This window comes from Hipposideros armiger, unplaced genomic scaffold (genome assembly GCF_001890085.2).
Source record: "Hipposideros armiger isolate ML-2016 unplaced genomic scaffold, ASM189008v1 scaffold_385, whole genome shotgun sequence".
Classification (NCBI taxonomy): domain Eukaryota; kingdom Metazoa; phylum Chordata; class Mammalia; order Chiroptera; family Hipposideridae; genus Hipposideros; species Hipposideros armiger.
The window spans coordinates 864520-889888 of record NW_017731735.1 but is presented as its reverse complement, the minus strand read 5'-3'; the positions used below and the strand labels follow the sequence as shown (position 1 = coordinate 889888).

General features: G+C 53.1%; 1 protein-coding gene and 1 long non-coding RNA gene across 3 annotated transcripts; one reads left to right on the top strand and one right to left on the bottom strand.

Moving 5' to 3' along the window:
* The first annotated feature begins 1610 nt into the window (after positions 1–1610).
* LOC109393662 (uncharacterized) lies at positions 1611–19461 on the top strand. Of its 2 annotated transcripts, XR_002126302.1 has the most exons (4): positions 1611–1666; positions 1804–1933; positions 3110–3321; positions 19377–19461. It is a non-coding gene; the product is annotated as an uncharacterized LOC109393662 (long non-coding RNA). The 2 variants fall into 2 exon arrangements; XR_002126301.1 differs by lacking the exon at positions 1611–1666 and having other exon boundaries at positions 1737–1933.
* On the bottom strand, positions 3926–24701 carry LOC109393661 (myosin-7). Its single transcript, XM_019663094.1, has 38 exons — positions 23589–24701; positions 23152–23295; positions 22705–22861; positions 22587–22614; positions 21874–21982; positions 21700–21792; positions 21533–21596; positions 20993–21091; positions 20655–20758; positions 19872–20010; positions 19651–19769; positions 19393–19542; positions 18934–19104; positions 18019–18328; positions 17669–17736; positions 17173–17260; positions 16422–16539; positions 16153–16276; positions 15733–15869; positions 15231–15486; positions 14369–14611; positions 14004–14180; positions 13016–13161; positions 11837–11927; positions 10727–11116; positions 10375–10501; positions 10047–10165; positions 9176–9372; positions 8447–8630; positions 8095–8260; positions 7837–7961; positions 6977–7285; positions 6559–6762; positions 6327–6452; positions 5951–6226; positions 4929–5024; positions 4669–4803; positions 3926–4061 (listed from the first exon to the last, which is right to left on the bottom strand). Exons 1-38 carry the CDS (start codon positions 23787–23789, stop codon positions 4044–4046), a joined length of 5808 nt encoding a protein of 1935 aa, XP_019518639.1. The 5' UTR covers positions 23790–24701; the 3' UTR covers positions 3926–4043.
* Between the last annotated feature and the right edge of the window lie 668 nt (positions 24702–25369).

Below are 25369 nucleotides of genomic sequence, written 5' to 3'. Positions count from 1 at the left end.
TGGTTATTTTTAACCTGAAGGGTGAGTTGAGCACACTGGATGAGGGTCACCTTCTCTCACAGGCCAGATGCTTGTCCCCTGCACCCCCAACCATGGGCTTCCCCACCCTCTCCTTTCCACTCTGGCCTGTCCTCATACAGCCTCAGGCTGGGAGCATCTCCCTGGAGTCTCACAGTGCTGGGGACTGGGAACTGGAGCTGGGATGCCCAGGGAGGGGCTCTACTGCATGACTACGTTTCCCTTTGTTAGGAAAATAATTTCTGTGTTGCTCTCTGTCAGCACAAAGGCCGTGTCTGGTTTCCTTCTGTTCCCCAAGTCTCCAAAAGGTGTCCTCCTAGGGGCTTGAGGCTGCACTGCCTTGGGACACATCTGGAGCCCTCAGCCCCTCCCCTGATGCTTCTGATACAGCAGCCAGCCTCTCAAACAGGGGGAGGGGTTCCCCGCTGCTACCACAGCAGATCTGCACTCAGATCCACAGTCTAGTGCCCTCATATACGGACTTGATCACCACACCTCCATGCCCATTCTTAGCTACACACATGCAGATTTTTTACTTACACACTTAAGCTTGTAGATTTTCTTACTTGCTGTTATGCACACTGATACAGACATTTGCACACCACATTTGCATAATAAGCTTTTACCTTCCCACTGCTATCCTCTGCTCCTGGTAGGGGGACAGAGTGAGGATGAGGAGAGACAGGAGGCATTAATTCCCAGGGCCTAAGGGAGGAGAGCTGGGAGTGGGGGTCTGCTCCCTTCCGCCTCTCTGGGTTGCCAGAGGCTGCAGGTGCTGTTGAGGCTGGCTGGGGCCTGGCAGGCTTAGGGATTTACACCAGCTGGGCCCCAGGCTTGGCTGGCATTGCATGGGGTGCGGGTGGGGCTCTGCAGTCTGTTCCCCCCTGCCCAGGTATAACTGTGGTATCCCCTCAACCTTCCTGGCTCATACTCACATGCCCTTCATCATGGGTGTCCCTAAGTGCCCCAGGCCCTCGAGGGCCCCCTTCCCAGCCTCCACTCATGCCACCTCTCAGAGGCAGTAGGTGTCAGGTCTTCAGCAGCCGTGCCTGTTATGACTAAGTGGACATTGTGTTCAGGAAACAAAGCCAGACTCCCCTGCTCTGGCTTTCCCCCAACACCCTCACACCCAGGAACATTCTGCCAGCTCCCCCCTCCTATCCCATCTACTGTCACTTCTCAATATAGCTCTAGAGTATGGAGGTGGGTAGGACAGACAGGGGTCAGCTTCTCAGAATAAGAGAGCTTTTCATTAAATATGTGCCTTTCCCCCCAAGGTCCCCAACTCCCTAGGACCTCCCACTGGCCCATTATCAGACTCAAGAATACACGTCTGTCTCCAGAGGACTCATACCCTATATCCAGTGTCCTTGGGGGGACCTGAGTCAACCTCATCTCCTGCAGGTACAAACGTCAAATGGTTACCCCCATGGGATACAGGCCACCTGTCTCCAGCTCTAGGTCACTTGAGGCTCCAGTGTGCAAGCTGGGGGGTTAGCCCATGGCCCAGTGCGTCACTGCTTGGTTCCTGTTGCTTGGGGACATGATAAGGGGCTGAGGACACCAGGTCAGGCTGGGTTAGGTCCAGGTGACAAAGACTAGGCTTTGTCCTCAGGGAACCCTGTGTTCTGAGCAGGCCAGACTCAGTGTAGGTGGAGTGGGGGGTGAGGGGGTGGCAGGCCCTTCCCGCTGTCTCCTATGGAAAGAGGAGGAGGGAAAGAGCTAAATTGGTTCCAGGGCTCTGCCCCCTTTCTGATCTGGTTTGCTCTCCTCTTCCTTTCCTAGGCCCCTCCACTCCCCCGGCTCTCACATCCAAACCTGCTCTCCATCCTCCCTCAGCTGCCTTCCAAAGCAGCTCCTCATTCTGCTGGTAGTCCTGGAGTGCGAGGGCATGGGATGGAGACGCCTGCTACAGGTGAGGAGACGAGGAGGCAGAGCCAGCTTCCTTGGCACCAGGTCGCCTTTCTTTGCCTGGTTCCATGTATGTCTCTTTCTGTCTCTGTGTCTGACTTCCTTTTCCCTCTGCCTGGTTCCCTTCCTCAAAGTCGGGCCTGGCCTCTGATTCTCCCTGGTGCCATGTTTCTGCTCATCTCGGGGTCTGACATGCCAACATTTCCGAGTCTCTACCTTCTCAAAGCCTGACCTCTGCTCGCCCTCTGCCCGTCTCATCTCTGCCTCCACATCTTGCTCCCGGGGCTTTTCCCACCTCTCTCTAATCTCACTGCTCTTGGCTTTCCTGTATTTCCTTGCATCTGAAGCTGATCCAGAATTCTTTCCTTTGCCCAGGATTGCACCTCCTCAGCTCTTCCAGCTCCTCTATCCAAGACTCACCTTCCCTTTCTCCTCTTTCATCCTCTCTCAGCACCCTCCTGTCTCACACCCACGCTCTCCTGCCGTTCTCTCACCGTCCTGCTCTTCTGCTGTCTTCTGCTCTAGGAGTTTAGATTCGCTGGTGTTTCCTGGACCTCCCTTTTCAAATGTGTCCCTCTCTTTTCTCTACTGATCTCCTCATTACTCTCCAAGTCCTTCTTAAGAAGAGGTGCAGCTTTAGGGTGGGAGAATGGAGAAGGGTGTGAGGAGAAAGGTGGGACAACCTGTGGATCTTTTCTCTTTGTTGGTTTCTCTGGTTACCCTGCCGCCTACTTTCTTGAGCTCTCTCCCTCTCTCTCCATTGCCACACTCCTCAGGTCTTTCCTTCTTCCTTCCCTATTCCCTTTCTCCCTTTACATTTCCCCTCCTGTTCTCTAATACTGGTATCCCTTCTTGCTGAGACAGACTCTCACTGTGGCTTCTGCATTTGGAGCTCAGAGCTCAGAGTGGGGGATGGAACAGGAGCTTGGCTGGGGGTGGCTGTGTGTGGTGGGATGGGGGAGATTCAGTCCAGGGCTGAACCAGGGCTTCAGGAGTCCCAGAGGGAGGCTGACAGTTTTGTTTCCTCCCAGGCCCCTACCCTCTAAGGCTGCACAGTCCCAGGCCTTTGCTAAGCAGCACAGGTTTGGCAGTGACTCCAGGGGGGCTGGGCTTATTTAGTTGGAGGGAGCTTTCTCCTTTCCAGCCCCCCAGTGACCCATCCCCTCCTTCTCCTCCCCAGAGCCCTGCTCTCACGTGACTCCCCAGTCCCTCATCTGCCTGCCTTCTTTTGAGATGGCCTGCCATAAATGGACCAAAGATCCCCCATCTTCCAGTAAGCCCAGATGAGGAGGGTCTTGGGAACAGAAGTTAACAGTGTGAAGAAACGAGGGAGAAGAAAGGAGTGCTCTGGATGGAGGGAACTAGGCCCTGGAAGATGAGGAGGAGATGAAGGTGGGCTGAGGGTACATGTCTCCTGGCTTGGTGGGGAGAAGGGCACTGGCCTCTGGGGGTGGTTGGAGACAGTGGTGGCTGTGTCTGGAAGCATAGTGGGCTACAGCTGCCAATCCTTGTACCCTCTCAAAGACCTGTCTTGGACCGGGGCTTGGGGGTCGTTACCCTACTGCCCAAGTGTATCACACCCCAGAGAGCACCCCTACACACTAAACCTCCTCCTCATGGCCCAGTTTTGGTGTTGTCAGTGGTGGTGGGAGTAGCATTGATCAGAGCTGGGGTGTATGTCCATAACAGATGGGCTGAGTGCTCTAGGTAAGCTTTCCCTGAATCTCCTTTAACTCTGAGTGTCTCTGGGCCAGGGAGAGGGCTAGGAGAAGAGGTGTCAGCTGCTGAGGAGGTGAAGGGAAGCACAGACAGTGCTGCACTGGGGATGCTCAGAGCCTCACAGGCTCCCCAGGGAGGCCTCTTGGGTTTGGCTTCTGAAGCTGCCCTTCCTCCTTTGGAGTCCCACCTCCCCTCACTCCTGTGCTTCTCCCCCTGTGTCCACGTCCCCATGTTCCTGGGGTTGGCAGGCAGTGAAGAAGAGTCCAGAGGCAGGCTCTCACATTGAGGAAAATCACTTTATTCTGCTTCCTCCAGAAGGGCCGCTCTATAGGCTCCGGGACTGGGAGCTCCGTTGGCACCCTCAGGGCTAGGCAGATCAAGGAGATGTAGCAGAGCTACTCTTCATTCAAGCCCTTTTGAAAGGAAACAAAGTCCAACTTAGCTCCGGATAGGTGGGCGTTGGGCAGGTATGGGCACAGAAAACAAAGGGGAGATGGGGCACACAGTGGGGGTGGGAAACTGCCGTGTGGCCTGACAGGGGCGCCCATGGTGGTGGGAGATGTATGCTAGGGATCCGTGTGGAGGACAAGCTCTGGAGGCTCGGGCTCTGGGGTCAGCCAGAAGGCAGCTATCTGAGTGAGGACAAGGGGTTCTCTGGGATGTCCATTTTAGGTTTGTGTTACAAGGTTGTAGGCCAAAACTAGGTGGAGAGACGCAGAGACTAGAGGTTGGGGGGAATTGAGACATACTAGGTATATATAAAGCGGGTTCTTCTAGGGTTGCTGACCACCCTAGGACTGGGGTTCACAAAATCATTGAAAGTGAGAGCTGGAAGAATCTTAGAAATCACAGAGGACTGAATCCATCTCACCCTCTCGGGCCTGTGGTTCAGTTGTGGAGGATGAATGGAGAAGAGGCACCCCTTCATGTAGGGGGCTCTGTCCAAAGGGCACTGATGTCAGGGGGTGTACTGTCATGGGGGCAACTACAGAGTCCTGAGAGTGGGAGTGGGGGACCCACCTTGGTGCCAATGTCGCGGCTCTTGGCCCGCAGCTTGTTGACCTGGGACTCGGCGATGTCCGCCCGCTCCTCTGCCTCATCTAGCTCATGCTGCACCTTGCGGAACTTGGACAGGTTGGTGTTGGCCTGCTCCTCCTGTGGGGGGTCAGAGGGGTGGGAGAATGAGGTGAGAGGGGGCCCCATGTTCTCAGCCTCCCAGCCTAGAGCACCAGCTCCCCGATGTCCCTCCTCCAGGCTCAGTCCCCAGCAGGGTCACTCACTGCTTCCTCAGCCTGGCGCTTGTAGGCCTTGACCTTCAGCTGCAGCTTGTCCACCAGGTCCTGTAGCCGCAGCAGGTTCTTCCTGTCTTCCTCTGTCTGAGGGTCAAGGGTGGTCAGGAATGAGGACCACACAGTTGTAGGAGGCATGCCCCTCACCTCACTTGTCTTTGCCTTGAATGTAATATCCTGACCCAATTCTACTTTCTGATCCTCATCAAACACTCATATTCTATTTATTATTTTTACCCTCTCCAAAAAAGGTATGAATATTTTTAATGTTTTGTATCATAAAAGGGTTTAGGGAGCTAATAGGTATCCTGAAATTGTGCACAAAATTGTGTGTGTACTGTCCTGGAAAGCAGGCTCTTTGAGGCCCTGGGGCCTCATGGAGGACAAATCCCCTGGTTCTAGAAATCAGCTTGTGCTGGCAGTGACTCTGGAATTGCAGGTGTGATGGGATCTCCTGGGCTGCAGGGAAATGACATAGACTTGATTGAGGTTAAGGACAAATGTGCATAGAGGGATGGTGACTTTTTGGATTGGAACAGAAACAAAATCTAATTGACAATATGATTCTAGAAAGCACCATAGAAAGCTGAAATCTACACCTCCCTGTGTAACTGCAAAGTTATGAGATTTGTTTGAACGGCTTTGGTGTACTTTTGGTGTATTTTGGTGGTGATGTCACCAGGTCAAAGCTCGGCTACATACTTGCTTTCTGATAACCTGTGCAGGGTGAGTTCTGTCTGGAGCTCCGTGTGTGTCAGCAGGGGACAGGCTGAGGTTGAATGCTGCGGGGGCACTCTCACCTAGGAGGCTCAGGGACTGACCTCTGAGCCAGGGAGCATTCAGGATAGGACAGGGCTCGGCAATGTGGAAATGGGCACTCCGGGGCTGCACTCCCACCCCCTTGCACTGGAAGAGGCTCACAGAGAACACTTCATTTCTTTTGGGTGTTTATCACCCTGGTTTCAGGCTGTGGGGCAGAGGGCCCTGCCCCAGAGCAGTCACAGAGCTCACACCTGGTAGGTGAGCTCCTTGATGCGACGTTCACTCTTCCTCATGCCCTTGATCGACTCTGCATTGCGCTTCTGCTCGGCCTCCAGCTCGTTCTCCAGCTCCCGCACCCGGGCCTCCAGCTTCTGCAGCTGCTTCTTGCCACCCTTGAGGGCGATCTGCTCAGCCTCGTCCAGCCGGTGCTGCAGGTCCTTAATGGTCTGCTCCATGTTCTTCTTCATGCGCTCCAGGTGGGCGCTGGTGTCCTGCTCCTTCTTCAGCTCCTCCGCCATCATGGCGGCCTGTGAAGAGGAGAGGTGACACGTGGTCTGGCTAAGTCCTCGCACACTCATTGCTCAGCAAGGAGACCCTGGAGTAGGCAGGTGGGGTGGGGAAACTCACATCCGTGATGGCCTTCTTGGCCTTCTCCTCAGCATTCCTGCACTCCTGCACTGCCTCCTCCACTTCAGTCTGAAGCTGGGACAGGTCTGCATCCATCTTCTTCTTCTGGTTGATGAGGCTGGTGTTCTGAGGGTCAGGGTGGGCAGAGCATCCATGAGTGGCTCCCAAACCTCACCAACTGACTCCTTCCAGCTGAAGCTTCCCCCCAGGAACACCCAGGGGAGCCACTCACCTGGGAGTGCAGCAGCTGCACCCGCTCGCTGGTCTCGATCAGCTCCTGCTCGGCCAGCTTTCGAGACCGCTCCGTCTGCTCCACCACCGCCCGCAGCTCCTCCAACTCGGCCTGCAGCAGGTTGTTGCGCCGCTCCACGATGGCGATGTTTTCCTTCAGGTCATCGTTGGCCCGGACCGCGTCGTCCAGCTGGATCTGGGTGTCCTGTGCATCAGGAGGACGGGCATGAGAGATGGAACAGGATGCCGGCAGGGAGCCCACCACAGTGGCTCAGGAGGAGCACATGGGCTGTCTCTGCAAAGGCTCCAGGGCAGGAGGGATCTGGAGCTGTGATGGGACACCACCGGCCAACTTGGCCACGTGGAGGCCATCTCCTGTCTGGGGAGCTGCCTTCCTGCATCCGAGAGTCTCCACGTACCTTGAGCAAGCTCTGGAGGCCCTTGACTTGCTTCTGGGCCTCAGCGGCAATGCGGTTGGCGTGGCTGAGCTGGATCTCCATCTCGTTGAGGTCGCCCTCCATCTTCTTCTTCACCCGCAGGGCCTCGTTGCGGCTGCGTGTCTCTGCGTCCAGGGAGGTCTGCAGCGAGTCCACCACCCGCAGGTGGTTGCGCTTGGCCTGCTCCATCTCCTCGTCCTTCTCGGCCAGCTTCCGCTCAATCTCTGCCTTGATCTGGTTGAACTCCAGCTGGGCCCGAAGGATCTTGCCCTCCTCGTGCTCCAGGGAGGCCTAGTGGGGGCAGAGGGCAGGGAGAGAGGGTCAGAGGCAGATAGCCAGGACACCTGGCAGAGGCAGGGGTCTGTCCATAAATTGTGGACACAAAGTGAGTATGACAGTGGTGTAAGTGGTTCACTCAAGGAATCAGAGGAGGAAGAAGAAAAGGGAATTGAAAAGAAAAAAAATAGGCCCTCAAAGAAGAGAGGGAGCAATGAAGATGAAGAGGAAAATGAAGAGAAAGGTGTTGCTACGGAAACAGGCAATCAGGCACAGAATGCAAAAAACCCCAAAGAGGGAGGCAGAGGTGGAAAAGGGAGGGGAGTGGAAACAGGAAATCTTGTCTAAAATGTAATAGGTAAAACATTTGTGAGAAGGGAATTGAGTGACTTGTTCATTCATTGCACAATATTTGTTGAGTGCCCACTATGTGCCAGGCACTGTTCTAGGCTACGAGGGTGGATTGGTGAACAAATCAGACAAAAGGGAGATGAGAACAGGGACCACAACCCCACAACCCAGAGCTCACCTTCCCCCTGCAACCCCTCACCCCCACACATACATACCTCAGCCTCCTCAAGGGCTGACTGCAGCTCCAGCTTCTCTGCCTCCAGCTGCTTGCGGATCTTCTCCAGCTCATGGATGCTCTTTCCACTGGAGCCCAACTGCTCAGTCAGGTCAGTGATCTCCTCTGTGGGAAGGGCCGGGTGACTCAGTTGGGAGCTGCCATGGTCCATGAGGGGAGGGCATGCATCTTGGAGCCTTTGTGTGGCACCACAAGTGGGCACTCTTCCCACCCCTCCCGACCTTGGGCCCCAGCGCACCCTGAAGGTTCTTGTTTTCTCGCTTGAAGGTTTCCAGGTGCTCCAGGGACTCCTCGTAGGCGTTCTTGAGCTTGAAGAGTTCAGTGCTGAGGGAACGTGCCTCCTTCTGTGAGGACTCCAGCTCTGACTGCGACTCCTCATACTTCTGCTTCCACTCCGATAGGATCTGTGGGAGCAGGATTGGGGCTCACTGCGCAGCCCCCAGCCCCAGCCCAGCCCCCACCTCCAGGGTTGCCCAGGCCCTTCACCTGGGCTCAGCCTCCTCCCCACCTCCAAGGAGGATGGCCCTGGCCTCACACTGATGCCAGTCCCCCTGCTCTGCCTCCTTGCTGCGTCCCCCACCAGGGCCCACCTTGTCGAAGTTCCTCTGCTTCTTGTCCAGGGCTGCAGCGGCCGCGTTGGAGCGCTCCACATCCACCATCAGGTCCTCAATCTCGTTCTGCAGCCGGTGCTTGGTCTTCTCTAGCGATGAGCACTTGGCGTTGACGGCCTCCACGGCCTCCTCGGCATCTTGTAGCCGCTGGGCCAGCTTCTTCCTGCCCGATTGGTTGGGGGTGTGTGTGTGTGTGACACTACCCAGGAACAGCAGGTCCTTGGGACCACCCCCTCCTCTGGACTGCCACTTGAGGAGGACCGACCCTGTTCCCATTGCTCCTTGGGATGATGAGCAGCCCCTTTAGGCCCCAGGACCCTAGACTTGAGGGCGCCAAGGCTACAGGTGCCTAGAATAGTCTCCTCTTCACATGCAGTGGCATTTTGGTGGCAGCCCAGACCTGTCTCCATGCCAGGCTGATCGATGGTAGCTCCTCTGACCAACAAGCTTTTTGCTCGTCTTATACGTGAGCGTCAGGTATAACCCGGGCCAAAAGCTCGCCCGTCACAGGAAGTAAGTCAGGGCCAGTTGAGGTTCACTCAGAGTGCAGGATACAGGCTCCCTTTCAGGCACCTCTATTGCCCACCACATTTCTCCCAGCCTCCTGTCTCTCCCACCTCAAATCTCCTTCCCACTCTGCCTGCCTTACCCCATGTCCTTGGACTCCTTTGCCTCTTAGGTTCAGGTGAGGGACTGCCCAGGACTCACTTGGCCTCCTCCAGCTCCTCGGTCCGCTGGATGGCATCTGTCTCATACTTGGTCCTCCACTGGGCCACCTCTGAGTTGGCCTTCGACAGGACACGCTGCAGCTCAGCCTTGGCCTCTGTCTCCTCCTCATACTGCTCCCGCAGCAGGTCACAGTCGTGCCTGGCCGACTGTAGTGCGTGGGCCAGGGCGTTCTTCGCCTGGGGAGGTGGGCAAGAGAAGGTGGGCTCAGCTTTCTCCGTTTTACAACCCCAGCCCTTTCCTGTCTCTTCACCCTATTGTCGACAGCAACCCTCTATCTCTAAATCCCCAGTGGACCTAGAATGGTTTGCTGAGTGCTAATAAGAAAGAATGCCCATACAGCACTGCACTATTTATGAAACACTTCATGCCCCTCACTCTTGTCCTCCTCACTGCAGCAGCTATTATCATCCTCACCCCCATTTTGAGGGCAGGAGACAGAGCCTCAGAGAGGTTAGGTGATTTCCCCAACATCACCAAGCTCTAAGAGGCAGGTTAGGGTTTGAGCCCTGGCCTTTTTAAAAAGTCATATTCTTCCCTCTCTTTCATAAGCCCAGCAAAATGCTAAAAATAGGCTCCAGTGAGTTTTTCTGGTTTCAGATTGCCCTGCTAACCCAGGACCCACAGGTACTCTTAGCCCATGCCATCCCCCAACCCCCTCCAGGGATGGCAACAGAAAGTGCTCAGCCTGGGGGATAGACTTAAGAGGCATGTGGAGGGGTCTAGACTATTACTCCTTTCGGAATTCTGGGAGAATAATGTATGGTCAGTAAGCCTCAAGGAAATTATGTGGATGAAAGACCAGATGCTACGCTCTTTGTGGTGGGCCAAGTGGCCTCAGTCTAGGCCTCACCTTAACCTCCTCTTCCAGCTGCCTCTTGAGGTCCTCCAGCTGCTGGGTGTAGGTGAGCTTGCCTCGGGTCAGCTGGGAGATCAGTGCCTCCTTCTCATCCAGCTGTCGGGACAGCTCACCTGAAGAGGCACCAAGGCACACTCAACTCTTGAAGGCCAGGCACTCTTCTATCCCCGCAACCCCAACCCCTCCCCTAACCCTTAGGCCCCATTGTCTGAAGAGGTACGAGTGTGTGTGTGTGTGTGTGTGTGTGTGTGTGTGTGTGTGTGTGTGTGTACCCAAGGCTGGGGTGGTTCAGGAAGTCAGGGGAGACTGGGCTGGGGCTCACCATTCTCAGTTTGAAGCTTGGCCCGCTGGCTGGTGAGGTCATTGACAGCTCGCTGGGTCTCCTCAGCTTTGCTCCGGTGCTCATTCATTTGGTCTTCCAAAGTCCGGCACATCTTTTCCAAGTTAGCCTGAGAGAGGAAGGAGAGTCATACAATGGTTGTAGGAGGCACTGAAAGGGTTATAAGAGGTGCTATTAAAGGAGAAGGAAAAGGGAAGGCATGGAAGGAAGGAGAGGATTAGAGAACTGGGTAGAAAAAAGAAAGTGGGAAACTGAACCATCAAAGAAGAGAGGACACATGGGCAGAATGTGGAGGTGGGTGGGAGGGAATGGGAGGAGGGGAGAGGCTGAGCACCTTGGCCTTGATGATCTGCTCCATGTTGGAAGTGACATCATCCAGCTCCAGCTTGAACTCGCTCTTCTCCTTCTCCAGCTTCTGCTTCACGCGCTGCAGGTTGTCGATCTGCTCGCCCAGCTCGGCCACGCTGTCAGCGTGCTTCTTGCGCAGGGCCGCTGCTGTGGCCTCATGCTGCAGCGTGGCCTCCTCCAGGTCCCGCCTCATCTTCTGGAACTCGGCCTCACGCTTCTTGTTCATCTCGATCTGCACGGACGTGGCGCCGCCAGCCTCTTCCAGCCGCTCGCTGATCTCCTCCAGCTCCCGGGACAGGTCTGAGCGCAGCTTCTCCACCTTGGCGCGGGCGGTGCGCTCAGCCTCCAGCTCCTCCTCGAGCTCCTCGATGCGAGCCTGGGCCAGGACACAAAGGACTCAGACCCACTGCCTGGAACCCTCCGTGGGAGCCCCCTCCCCTGGCTCTAGAAGACTCCTGGCCTGTCTAGAACAGCAAGTCAGTTTAGTTCTAATGGAGGTGTGGGAATAAAAGGATTTGAGGAAGATGGCTTAGACAGCCAAGTTAGCCTTCCTTTACACCAGAACATTATACATTGTCTTTCCTGGAAGGAAAGACATTGAAGCTTGCTCTTGAAGAGGGATAAAGTGTTCTAGGGATATTTTAAGCAGTAAAGTAGCAAAAAATAATAAAAGAGAGCCGTGTTTGTCTGACCAAACAACTAAAGACCTAACAGTGTCTGCTCTAGAAGAACCGAAATCACAGATCATCAAGGCTGAAGGGACCTTAAAAGCTACCAGGTAACAGGAGAGACCCAGAGATCTGGAGCGGGTTCCCCTATGATCACTGGCTAAACCAGAACTGAGACAGAGAGCCAAGATTTCTGCACCTCTTCCAGACCTGTGAGCTTGTCAAGGTCTCTTTCTACGTCATCCCTGGATCACCCAGCCCCCTTGAAGGTGCTCCATAGGGGAACTATGAGAGCACAGCGTCTACCTTCATGGATACACAGCAAGCACCTGTAGTGCGGAGGAGAGGACAGCCTGGAGGAGGGCGTTGGAGAAGCTGAGAACCACCCCAGGCACTCCAGCACCCACTCTGGGCACCCCAGACCTTACCTGAAGTTCTTTTAGCTTCTTCTGCAGCTGGATTCCCAGGGCCTGCTCATCCTCAATTCTTGCATTCAGGGCATTCAGCTCAAAGTCCTTCCTGTGGAGAAGGCAAGGTAGGCCATTTGGGCTCCAGGAGGGCCCACCAGTGGTTGGAAATGGTAATTAAACAAATGGAAAGCAGGATTTCATCAGATAAAAACAGCTTCTAGGGGGGGAATCCACCTGCTGAAAGACTGAAGTCCAACAGGAAGTGTAATGAGGAGAACACTGTAGGTGGAGTGATAGGACCTGGGCTTTAAGGAACTCTACTTCTTTGGTCTGTGAAATGAATGAGTTGGACTAGATTGTTTCAAATGCCCCTTTTAGCCCCAATGGTCTTTAATTCTGTCATTGTTACTTTGAATTTGGTTAATGTTTCGGAGCCTTTGTTTCCTCTTTGGTAAATTGGGGTTAAAAATACCATCTTTCAAAGATGGTTTGAGGATCAAAGGGATCATATATTTATTCATTCATTCAACAAACATTGTGCCTGGGGAAGTGTGAGGACTCCTGGGCAGACAGCCTGATAGGGGTGTGAATCATGGTGATGCTCAGAGCCTTTCAAAGTCCTGACCTTAAAGTACCATAAGATCCTTGATTATCCAAATATGTTTTGCAGGTTCACTGTTTACCAAGTTGGAAAGTGGAGCTATACATTTCGGAAGGACTTGCGATAAGAATTAGAACCACAAGTTTATAAGAACAAAGAAATGGCCCAGATCCTGCATTGTTCAAGTGTGATGGCTGACCCATTTCTCTATGGCCCTCTGGGCTCTGTGAAGGACCTAAAAGAACTTTCTTGAGAGGCTTCTGTGTGGAGACTTCTTCCATGTTAGGCAACTGGTCTCTAAAGAGGCTTATGTATAAAGGGGGAGAGCTGTTATTTTCCATCCATTTTGAGTGTCCAACAGGAAGAAAGGGCTTGAGGGATCCAAGTTAGACTCTTTGTTGGGCCCTGATGTGTGTGTCTGGGGGAGGAAAGCCCTTTTCCTGAAGGCTTTGCCCACAGTTTTGCACCCACTTATTGAGGCTGCATGAGGCTGTTGCCTCTGAGGATGGATGTCTTGGGTCAGTTTGGACTGCCATTGGCAGAATAGGCTGCTGGGCTGGGGAGGAGGAAAGGTGACAGTGAGGGGAATACGCTACTTTTTCAGTCGCTCATCCAGCTGCTGCTTGTCATTCTCCAGGTCCATGATGCTCTCCTGAGTCAGTTTTAGGTCACCCTCCAGCTTCCGCTTTGCTCGCTCCAGGTCCATGCGCACCTTCTTTTCCTGCTCCAGGGACCCTTCCAGCTGATGGAGAGAAGGACCAGCATGACCCGTGAGGCTAAGCATGCTAACTTGGTGATTTGGAAGCTCAGTCCCTCCAGGGTGGGGGACCCCAAGAGATGTCCAGGACTTGGGAAAGCTTCCCCAGAGTGGGCCAAATGTAACCAGGAGGCTGTGAGAGTACCTAGCATGTAGGGATGCTCAGTAACTGATAAATGATTGAATGAATGACTGTGGGATGAAACCCCAAAACTACATTCATTCATTCTGCATCCTTTAAGCACCTACTGGGTTTCAGGCAGACACAAAATTCAATAAATCCAAGTTTCCACCTAAAGGTAGCTCAGTCTTATGGCTGAGACAGATACTTCAATAATGATAACACAGAGTGATAAGTGACTCAATAGAGATAGGCACAAAGAACTATCTGTGGGAACAATGATCACTGAGGACCAGATCCTGCCTAAAATATTAAAAGTTCAAAGATCCTCCTTGAGGAGCCTCACAAAATTCCAAGAAACATATGGTTTTATGAGATAAACCTCTAATTCCTGTGGTTGAAGATAGAGATGTAAAAACTTGAACTTAACTTGAAATAAGGAAGCCCATCTCTACTGTTGAACATATCAGTGAGATGAGATACATATTTGATCATGCTTTCCCTTTTCTATATCCCAACTCCCTTCCAGAAAAGTTTCAGGGAAGGGAGTACTCTCAAACACCACCCTCCAAACACACACACACACACACACACACACACACACACACGCACGCACGCATGCACGCACGCATGCGCACACACACACGCACACACACACAAGCACAGGTGGACATGGTATATCTAAGTCTTGTGACAATCTACTCACATCGTCCACTTGCTGCTCCAGTTTGACCTTAGACTTGGTCAATGTGTTGACCTTGTCTTCCTCAGCCTGAAGGTCATCCAGGGCCTGCTGGTGAGCCTCTTGCAGAGCTTTCTTCTCCTTGGTCAGCTTGACGATGATCTCATCCAGCCCAGCCATCTCCTCTGTCAGGTTCTTCACCTGCCAACCAAGAACCCCGACCCCCATTAGGGTCAAAGATCACCAGCCTGGAGACATCTATGGAGATCTCTAATGCCAAGGATCATGCTGCTATCTGGATTCCCTGAAAGGCCTGGTCTCGGTTAAGGTCAGTGTGGTCTGGGAATTCCAAGGAGGCCTAGGCTGGAGCCAGAGGGAGCTGCCCTCACCTTGTTCTCTGTTGCGTGCTTCTCTTTCTCCACCTTGGCCAACGTCAGCTCCAGGTCATCAATGTCCCTTTTGAGCTCAGAGCACTCGTCTTCCAGCTTGCGTTTCTTGGCGGTGAGCTCGGCGTTCATCTCCTCCTCATCCTCCAGCCTCTCGTTTATCTCCTTCACCTTGGCCTCCAGCTGGATCTTGTTCTTGATCAGCTGGTCACAGCGTTCCTCTGCGTCATTGAGGTTGTCTTGTTCCTGAGGGTGAGGCACAGAGGGGAGGCTGTCCAGTGGGTGGAGTCCTCGCATGGCAGGTGGAGGGAGGCAGAGGCTCAGCCCTCACTATAGGAGGGGAGCTCCTATCTCCTGCTGAGAAGAGCCTCAGAAGGATGGGGAGGGGAAGAATTTTAGGGCAGTGTGAGGGGGCATTGGAGAGCCAAGAGCAGAGCGAAGGAAACCAGAAGTCTCTTTATCTGGCTCTCTTCCTCTGGTCTCCTCCACTGAAGGGAGGGAACTACATTTGCCGATGCCAGAACTTTACATATTTACAGTCTAGTGAGATGGGCAGCTTTATTTCCCATCTAGGGATGAGGACATTGAGATTCAAAGACAATGCATGGTTTGCCCAAGATCATGAGATTATTGAGCTGTGGATCCAGGATGAATTCAGGTGGAAAGCCTGTGTTTTAAAAGTTAGTTCTTTCCCCCTTCCCTTTCCTTCTCTTGAAGGACCTTTTTGGAGGTCTTCAAAGTATTGACCCAGAATCGTCTGCCTGTGAGGTGACAAGATGGTGAGCCCATGGGTGGAGAGGGGCAGGGTGTGTGGGAGATGTAGGCAGAACAGGGTGTAAGAGCCAACAGGGGCTCAGAGCCTCACCGCCTGCACTTGGAGCTGTAGGTCGTTCTTCTCCTGCAGCAGGGACACCATCTTCTCCTCCAGCTCCTTGCGGCGAGCCTCCGACTTCTCTAAGGCCTCTTTGAGGCGTCCAAATTCTTCCTTCATGTTAGCCATCTCCTTCTCTGTCTCTGCACTCTTTAATAATGGCTTGATCTTGAAGTAGAGTTTCATCCAGGGCCAGTTCTTGACTCCCATGAAGGCCCGAATGTTCCACTGGATTATCAGCAGGGAGTCTCTGCAGGGGCCCAATGAGAGAGGTGGTGAAAGTGCCCTCTTTCCCCCTTCCTGTCCTGAGGCCCTGACTACTAAGTAACAGCCCTTGCCTTCATCCATTCCGTCCTCTGACCCTGAGACCCCATCCTGTGTCTGTATGAACCACTCCTGCCAGTCTTGTTTGAAGAACCAGTGAGCTTTCTGCTGCCACTGCCCTTGATCAGCCTGGGCCTCAGATGATGGGGAACATGCTTTTGATATCTCTCACCTGCGTTCCAGCAGCTTCTTGAACTCCATTCTGGAGAGCACACCCCGGGACTGGGCCTGGATACGGGTGATGATGCGGCTCAGCCTCTCGTCTCGCATCTCCTCCAGCAGCCCCAGCAGCCCCGCCTTGAAGAACACCTGTGGCCAAGGGGGAGAGCCAAGGGGGCCACAGCTTCAGAGAAGGGTATCCAGGGTGAAGGAAATGGGTGGGAGACCCTGGCTGAGCTCCCAGGGACCCATCACCTGCTCATCCTAGACCTGAGAGTGAAATGTGAAAGACAAGACAGAAAGAAGGCCTGGCTTCCAGCACTTGGGGTGATACAGGAAGCCAGGAGCCAGGGTCTGCCTTCCAAACTCCCAGCTGCTCCACTCAACATGGCCACACAGCCTGCAATTCCACCCTATGGGGCTCTAGACGCACCTTGGTGTGGCCGAACTTGTACTGGTTGTGGTCAATGTCCAGGGAGCCCAGCAGCTTCTCTGCCCCTTTCCTGCTGTCAATGAACTGTCCTTCGGGGATGGCTGCTGGATTCAGGATGCGATACCTGGGAGGGAGGTGCCCGGAATCACCCACGTTCTTCACCGATCTGCTCTGCCCTCAGAGCTCGGGGACCCCTGCAGACTCCCCACCCCATCGAGGTCACCGGGGCACCCCCCTGTTCCCTGAGCCCTGGGGTGCCTTGTACCCACCTCTGTCGGAAGTCCCCATAGAGGATACGGTTTGGGAAGCCCTTCCTGCAGATGCGGATGCCCTCTAGCACGCCGTTGCAGCGCAGCTGGTGCATGACCAGGGGGTTGTCTATCACCCCTATGGCAGGAAGGAGGGGAGAGGAGTATGTGGAGAGAGCCCTGGACTGAGAGCCAAAAAATCCTGGGTTCTGACCCTGGCTGAGCCACTTATTAGCTGGTAACTTTAGCAAGTCAGTTAATAATGATCCTTAATTTTTTTCTAGCCTACTTTTAAGAGTAACCAAAAGGCTTTCACATTTCTTATTTTATATGGTTTATGCCTATTATCATCGATGGTAGACAGGGCAGATATATCTCATTTCCTAGAGAATAAACTAAACCCAGAAGGGTTAAGGGACCTGGCAAAGTTCACTAAGCTGATCAAAACAGAGCCAGGCCTTGAACCAAGGCCCCTGAGCCTCTATCTCCTTATCAGTCAAAAAGGGATAAACAATCCTTACATGTCTCATTGGGGGTTGTAAAGCATTCGTGAGGTAATGTCCTTCCAAGTGCCTTACACATTACCCTGAGTTTCACATTCCAAATGTAAGGCAATGGGGTGGGGATGGCCTGTAGGTCCTGATGGGAATTGGAAGGAGAAGAATGTGATTTGGAAAGCACCGAGTTGGGAGATTAGGAGATGACTTAGAAGGCCCTGTCCCCAGGGTAGTGTATCTCTAGCACTTGTCTGGGCCTGAGTTCAGGGGCTCACCAGGAGACTTGGTCTCGTTGGGGATGATGCAACGCACGAAGTGGGGATGTGTAGAGCGCAAGTTGGTCATCAGCTTGTTCAGATTTTCCTGTGAGTCAAGAAACAAGCGGGAAAGTAAAGAACGTAAAAGAAAAGTAACAAAGGGGAGAGGAAAGGAAGCAAGGGAAAGAGAGGAGAGAATGCATGGAGCTAAAGAGAATGAAGGAATGCTAGGGAAAGACATGGAGGAACAGATAGAGGATGGAAGGCAGTAGGGAAAGAAAAGAAAGGTGAGATGGGAGCGGAATAAAGAAAGAGGCCAGCAGATGAAGGAGAAGAGAATGGAGATGAAGAAATCAGAAGACAAAGAGTGGAAAGGATCATGGATCATGAATGAAATGAGGTGTGGGGATAGGGTGGGGTGGTTGCAGGGCAGTGGTGGTGGGAGTGGGAAGAATCAAGATGAATAAGGTAGGGAAGGAGCCATGCTGGTCTGGGGCTGGGGTCACACACTCACCCTGTGTAGAGCTGACACAGTCTGAAAGGATGAGCCTTTCTTGCCCTTGCCTTTGCCCTTCTCAACAGCTGTGGAAAAGAGAGTCAAGAAAAGGAGCACAAGTGGGCATGTGGGGAGGCCAGGGTAGGGGTGAAGAGTCACAGCGTCTCTTCCCATCCTTGCTGGAATTTGGCCTCCAGGCAAGGGTCTTCATTGTGGGTGTCTGAGTTTCTCTACCCAATTCTATCTCACTGAGCCTGTAAACCTTGGGCACAGCCTCACATGGAAATGGTGGGGTATAGCAATTGACCTGCCTCAGATCTAGGCCAGAAACCCTGCTCCTAGTCCCCTGTGTCCCTGTCTCTACTTACGTGCATCAGCCCCAGCATAGTTGGCAAACAGGTTGCTGAGCAGCTTGAGGGAAGACTTCTGGTACAAGCCCACCACCGTCTCATTCAGTGGGTCTTTGTTCTTCTGCAGCCATCCCAGGATGTTGTAGTCCACGGTGCCGGCATAGTGGACCAGGGAGAAGTGGGCTTCCGGCTTCCCCTTGATATTGCGTGGCTTCTGGAAGTTGTTGGACTTGCCCAGGTGGTTGTCGTACAGCTTGGACTTGAAGGTCATGTCAGTGGCCTTCGGGAACATGCACTCCTCCTCCAGGATGGACATGATGCCCATGGGCTGAGGGTGGAGGGGAGATCATCACTGAGCACGCTTAATGCAAATGGAGGTAGATCCTGCTCTGGGGTCATTATTTGATTATGGAGATGCTCCTTTGGATATTAAGGTATCAGGCTCAGTTCTGGTTACAGTTATCTATTGAGTGACACCTGTTAGAGCCTTCCCCAGGTGGAAGACTTTGTTTGATGTCAGAGAGACTTTTTTGAAAGTCTGGTAATGTGGATGCTATAGGTGCTTTACACACCACTCTATCACCCAGGTCCCTGAGATGTTGGGGTTGAAAAATAAGTGCATTCTTACAATCCCCCGCCCTGCCCTCAAACTTTCTGTTCCTTGCAAGGGTAAACCAAGGGTGATAAACACACTGGTGTGGAAGGCTATCCTGGATGTGCTGTCCCTTGTGTGTCCACTCCCAAGCCCCTGGGAAATTGACTCTCCCAGGTGCCACCTGTCCTGAGTGGCTAGGGTGACACAGGGCTCTGAAAACTAGGCTTCAGATCCTTCTGTTATCCATATCCTGTTCCCCAGAAGAGATGGGGCTGCCATTTTGTCTGGGAAGTTTATGTGGGTGTGAGCAGAAAGCTCAGGTGGGACCAATGCAGCACCTTCTCGATGAGGTCGATGCAGGCCTGCAGGTCCATGCCGAAGTCGATGAACTCCCACTCGATGCCCTCCTTCTTGTATTCCTCCTGCTCCAGCACGAACATGTGGTGGTTGAAGAACTGCTGCAACTTCTCATTGGTGAAGTTGATGCAGAGCTGCTCGAAGCTGTTGAACTGCAGGGGAGTGAGGGCAGGAGCCGGTCAGATACACCAGCTGCTGAGTGGCCCGTGGGGTCAGCCCAGGGCTATCTCCAGCCCAGTGAGAAGTGTGGCTGGTCCCCTCCCCTGTCAGGGCAGGAAGGGAACGCTGCCCCTGGAGTCAGGACAACGACTGCCTCTGTCAGTGCTGGACCCCACTGCCTTTCTCATGCCTGGTCTATAGCTGGCACTCAACAAACGGTTGTTGTGTGTGCCAACGAGTGACTTATTGTTCTCCCCACCCCCAGGGCTCTCTCTACTCACGTCAAAGATCTCGAAGCCGGCGATGTCCAGGACTCCGATGAAGTACTGGCGTGGCTGCTTGGTCTCCAGGGTGGCGTTGATTCGCGTCACCATCCAGTTGAACATCTTCTCATACACTGCCTTGGCCAGTGCCCCAGTGGCATACGAAACCTGAAAGGAGGGACCTGGGTGAGCATGGCTTTTGGAAAGGGTGAATTCTAGAGCTCCCACTGCACCATGCCATTCCCCGCCACCATTTGTCTTCTGAAGATGACTCACCTGCTGGACATTCTGCCCCTTGGTGACGTACTCGTTGCCCACTTTCACCCGAGGGTGGCACAGCCCCTTCAGCAGGTCAGCTGAGTTCAGCCCCATGAGATAGGCAGACTTGTCAGCCTCTGGAAGGAAAGGGCAAGTAGCAAAGTTGTTAAAAAGATGACTCCTCTGCCGATGCGGCCCTCAGTGAGTCTACATCTGGCCCCAGCATCCCAGACGCCCACCTTCTGTGCCGTCTGGCTCAGCCTGCTCCTCTCGCTGCTTCTGTTTGAACTTCATGTTTCCAAAGTGCATAATGGCACCTGTCAGCTTGTAAATGGAGTTCTTCTCCTCTGGAGTGAAGCCCAGAACGTCAAAAGCGTTCTGTAGGCAGTCCCCGCATTGGTGGACCATAGGAAAGGACATAAGGCAGGTAAATGAGGTCCCCCTTCAGTTGTGGAGAGACTTCATCTCCTGAATCCCTGTGGGTTCTGAGACTCCCATATCCAGCAGGGACTCCAAAGCAAAGGTATGAGTGAAGGGTGGAGTGCAGGCTTCCTTCGCCCCAGTGTCAGTGGTCACAGCTGTTCTCTGGAGGTCTTCTGGGTTACCCACACGTTTCCTACTGTTGCCCCTTTTCTAAGTCCTACAGTTACTTTGCTACCTGGACCTTCCATTCTGGTTCATATCTGTTCTTAACAGCCTGCCCATGCCAGGGTGTCTACATGGACAGATATGAAAGGTCCCTCCCCTCCCTTCCTCTCTTGGTGGTGCCTCATTTCTTGGCTTGTCTACTTCTCTGTCCCATGGCTTTTAGCCCTCTCTGGTTTGACCAAATATTGGCCAGCCTTGTCTCATGACACCCCGGTACACCTTGGTCAGAGGGACATGCTGGCCCTAAGGGAGAGGCCATACCACTATGAACAACAGACAGCCAATATCAGCTCTACTCCTGGGCCAGTGGAATGGCCCCATTTGCCCCTTACTGCCAATCCCCTCATCTCTCGATTAGGTCCTTAGACACTTACATCAGTGGCTATGAGCTCCTCAGAGTCATCAATTGAGGCCACAGTGGTCTCTCCTTGGGAGATGAATGCATAATCATAGGGGTTGTTGGTGATCAGCAGCATGTCTGGTGGGGAGAAGGTGTAGTTAGGATGTGGCATAAGCCCCTGGCTGTCACTGGGGCTGCCTGCCACAGCACAGCGCCTGCAGGAGAGCACATGACAGGGCTTAATGTGGCCTCACATCCCACAGAACTGAATCCAGCAGTGCCATAAACCCAGGGCATGCCAACAATCAGCCACAAGCAGAGGGGACCAGGTTGCCATGGAGATAGTGGTCTCAGTTGGTAGCTCTCACTCACCTAGCAGTTCAGGCTTTTTGTTAGACAGGATTTGGTAGAAAATGTGATAATCTCTCTCTGATTTCAGCTGAAAAATAACTCTGGATTTTTCCAGAAGGTCTGTGAACAGTAAGGGAGAAGAAAGAGAGAAAGAAAAGGTTGGGAGTTAGGTACAAGGAAATAGAGGAAAAGTGAATCATAAATGTAGCTAGCAAGCAGAAGGCAGATGGAGAGGAAGAAGAAGAGAGAAATAGAGAGACTCATACAAAGATACACAGAGGTGGAGATGGAGACTGAGACCCAGGAGGAGAGAAATAGTCTCAGAGAAAGACACAGACCTGCAGAGACAGAGATGGAGAAAGACCACAGGAATTCTTAGAGAGAGATGGATATACAGACTTAGAGACACAAAGAGAGAGAGAGACAAAAAGACAGAGGAGAGACTGAGGACCAGAGATCTAGAGAGAGAAGACACAGAAAGAGAGGAGAGAAAGGTTGAGCTCGAGATGGTTAGAACGAGGGTGAGTTCAGGCTGAGCCCTAGCAGATTCATGGCACTCACAGGTCTCTATGTCTGCAGATGCCAACTTTCCAGTTGCCCCAAAATGGATTCGAATGAATTTTCCCTGGAGAGATGGAACATTGTAATGATGAGCTGAAGGAAGGCTCATATTTGATGCCATTCCTTGACCAGCCCAAATCCCAAATCCAAGGTCAGGGGCCACTCACGAAGCGGGAGGAGTTGTCATTCCGGACGGTCTTGGCGTTGCCGAAGGCCTCCAGGGCAGGGTTGGCCTGGATGATCTGGTCTTCCAGGGTGCCCTGCAAAGGTCAGGAGGATGGCAGGTTAGAGGGCTTCCCTCCCTTTTTGCAGTGCGGTCCCTTAAGGGACAGTAGACCTACCTTGCCTGGGTTCTGGTCCTTCTTGCTGCGATCCCCAATGGCGGCGATAACAGCAAAGTACTGAATGACCCTCTTGGTGTTGACCGTCTTCCCAGCCCCGGATTCTCCGCTGCCAGGACATTCAGAGGCTCATTAAGCATTGCACAAACACTGCTTGAAGCCAACAAGCCTCAAGTCAGGAGAGAGTGCCTGGTCTTGTGGACAGTGGGAGCCCTGACGCAGGCAGCAGGCCGGTACAATGCCTCCCAAACACACAGCTGTACTCTGACATACACAGAGTCAGGGGTAGCACCCAGGAAGGATGCCACAAGAAGGTGCTGGATTTAGGCAGGTAGGACCTGGTCTTAGCTGGTCAAAGACAATCAGAGGAGGTAGGCCTGGCCTGTTTTGAATAAGAATGAGTGGGGCTGGAAAAATGGGGAAGGTTTCTGAAGGGAAAGATGAAAGAAAATGAAAAGGTGAAGAAGACATGCTGATATTAGGCTTAAAGATAAGTGATGAGTTGGGGGAAAGTGAGTGAAGGAGATGGGAGAGGAAAAATAAGAGAGGGAAGGGAGAAAGCAAAGAGAAAGTAAGGGGAAAGGCCAGAGAAGAAAGGAGCTGGCGTGAAGCTGTAGAGGGTAAAGAGTGGGGTATGCATAGGGAATGGGGGCCCCGATGGGGGCTGGGGTCAGGGATATTCTGCAAGGAAACAAGGTAGGAGCCATACTTACGTGATCAGGATGGACTGGTTTTCTCTGTCTGTGGCGAGAAAATGGGGAGGAATCGTCAGGAACCACACAGAATGCTCTTGTTTGGTGTCCCCCCACCCTGCCTCTCTCTAGGCCTCACCTGTCAGCATGTACTGATAGGCATTGTCGGAGATGGAGAAGATGTGGGGCGGTGCCTCACTCCTCTTCTTGCCCCGGTAGGCGGCCACCACCTCAGCGTTGTACACCGGCAGCCACTTGTAGGGGTTGATGGTGACACAGAAGAGGCCTGAGTAGGTCTAGGTGTAGAAAAGGAGCAGTGAGTTGCCAGTGATGAAGAGGGGGGATGGTAGTTTTCAGAGTTAGAAAAAGTCCCGTGAGAGGAAGAAGAGGAAGGAAAATCTATGAGTGCACAAAATCTGAGTAATGCCTGCCCCCAGGGTATTAGAACTGAACCAAGGATGTAGGGACTAGGACAGAGTACAAACTGCCTGGGCACAAAGAACAGAATCTCTTGTCGCCAGGTGGTGGATTTGCAGGGACCAGGAAGCTACCAGATTCAGAGGCATGTCCTAGGTGACACACTCACGTAGATCATCCAGGCCGCGTAGCGCTCCTTGAGGTTGTAGAGCACCGCGGGCTCGTGCAGGAAGGTCAGCATAGCCATGTCCTCGATCTTGTCGAACTTGGGCGGGTTCTGCTGCAACACCTGGTCCTCCTTCACAGTCACCGTCTGCAACAGCCCACATGCAGCCCGTACTGCCAACTCTCCCCTCAGCAGGGATAGGAGTTGGGCGAGTTACAGGACAATGGTGTTCAAGAGAGGAGGAGCCAGGATCATGGAGAAGATAGACTGGATATTGGGAGCAGAAAGGGCTCTTTGGAGGGTGTGGATCCCTACCCAAAGGAAGAGGAAATTGGACCGTCCTCAGGTCTGTGTGAGTGGCTCCTGGTGGCACTCCACTCTGTGCACCCAAGGTGTGAGAAGTGTCCGGGATGGCCTCTTATGCCAGCCCTGCCACTCACCTTGCCATTCTCGGTCTCAGCAGTGACTTTGCCACCCTCTCGAGACACGATCTTAGCCTTAACGAACTCTTCTTTGTCATCAGGCACGAAGACATCCTTCTTGAGGTCGAAAGGCCTGGTCTGGGCTTCCAGGCGCTCCTTGTCGGATTTGCGCAGGAAGGGGGCGGCGGCCCCAAATACTGCCATCTCTGCATCCCCCATGGCTACACCTGCAGTGGGCAGAAGAAGGAGCTGGTTGCCCTTCCATCCACCTTCACTCCCCTCCGCTCTCCTCTCTGGGCTCTCTTCTTCAATGGGAGCCCCAGAGCCTAGCCCTATGCTCAGGAGTCAGGCGAGGTCGCCTGCAAGTCCTTTGTTCCTTCAGCTTATCCCTTAACCTGAGATGCCTGGTAAATCTATTAGGCAGAGCGGGAGGGTAATTTTTGTTCAGCCTGGGGCTGTCCTAGAAAAAGGGAGAGTGTGGAAGCAGAAAGATGACTGTATCCATCTCTGACCCTTGTCCCTCTCTGGCCCCCTCACTAGTCACAGGTAAGGACTCCTGGTTACCAAGACATTCTCCCCCAAGGCAAGGCAGAAACTAGAGTTCCATATCTTCCCCAATTCCCCCACATCCCATCTTCAGCTTTTCTTACCTTGGCTTCTTAAATATGTCTATGAGAGGAAAGTGTCTCAAGTCTGCAGGGGATCTGGAGAGAGGTAAGGCTATGTCAGGGCCACCTCCCTGCTGCTCCCTGGCTCTGCCCTTCAGCACCCACCCAGCTCTCCCCCAGGCCTGAAAACAGGTGGGAAGTGGTAGTCAGCTTCTCTAGTCCTGTCCTCTCTCTTGCTTTCCAAGCACTATTCCGTTCTCCCCCTGAGCACTAATCCTAACAGTTTTCTGAGCCCTAATTCCCTTTCCTCCTGGGAGATGGTCCCACCCTTTCCTATACCTATCTATTGAGACTTGCCCTCTTTGAGCCACCTGAAGTCACATCTGTTCAGAGCTTCACAGCCTTCAAAGCACTTTTATGCACATTCTCTTACTCAATCCTCACCCCATTGTACAGATGAGGAAATCAAGGTTAGGGGGCTTGCTTGTCCAAGAACACATAGCAGTAAGTAGTGGAGCCAGCACTTGAACCCAAGTTTTATGACTTTAAAGCCAGTTCTCTTCCATCCTGTCCCCATCTGATTCTCAGTCTTGGTGGACATTCTCAGATAGGAGACCCTGTGGGCATCCTCTCATAGACCCACTCACACAGCTGAACACATTTCACGTGTCCTCAGCTGCACCTGCATGTCCGCTGCTCATGCCTCACACAGACGGGCTTCTTTCCTAAAACTTGGCGCCCCCCCCCCAGTGTGCCATTATACCTCGGCAACAGACACACATGCTGAATATGTGTACAGCATAAATAGGCTCACATCGCTGTATGCTGTTGAGTATATAGAGACCTGGGACAGCCATACCACGTGCCCGTGAGCTCCTTTTGCAAAGTATACACAGCCTGCAGTAGTCTCGACTCCTGGATGCACACACAAATACCTCCATGTGCATGGACATGGGTAGTGGTTCATTGCAGACCTCACAGAACTAGCTTTTAAGCACACACACTTCCTAATTCTTCTCTGCCATCTTCATCCCCTCCTCCTCCCCTCAAATGGACATGCTTGTCCTCAGGCACAATCATAAACATACCTCTCCCACTTGATATTTCTGTATCTTAGTCAGTGAGGTACATGCCCTCCCTCACCATGCGTTCAGACCATGCATGCTTGTATATACCACACACACACACACG

Bases quoted from the DNA above. Each gene is read 5' to 3' on its own strand.
- LOC109393661 (XM_019663094.1), bottom strand. From the start codon at position 23,789: ATGGGGGATGCAGAGATGGCAGTATTTGGGGCCGCCGCCCCCTTCCTG. The intron at 6,763-6,976 runs GTACGTGGAGAC...CCTGATGCACAG, and splicing joins GCCTCCAGAGCTTGCTCAAG to GACACCCAGATCCAGCTGGA. The intron at 4,804-4,928 runs GTGAGTGACCCT...GACCCCCCACAG, and splicing joins AGCGCCAGGCTGAGGAAGCA to GAGGAGCAGGCCAACACCAA.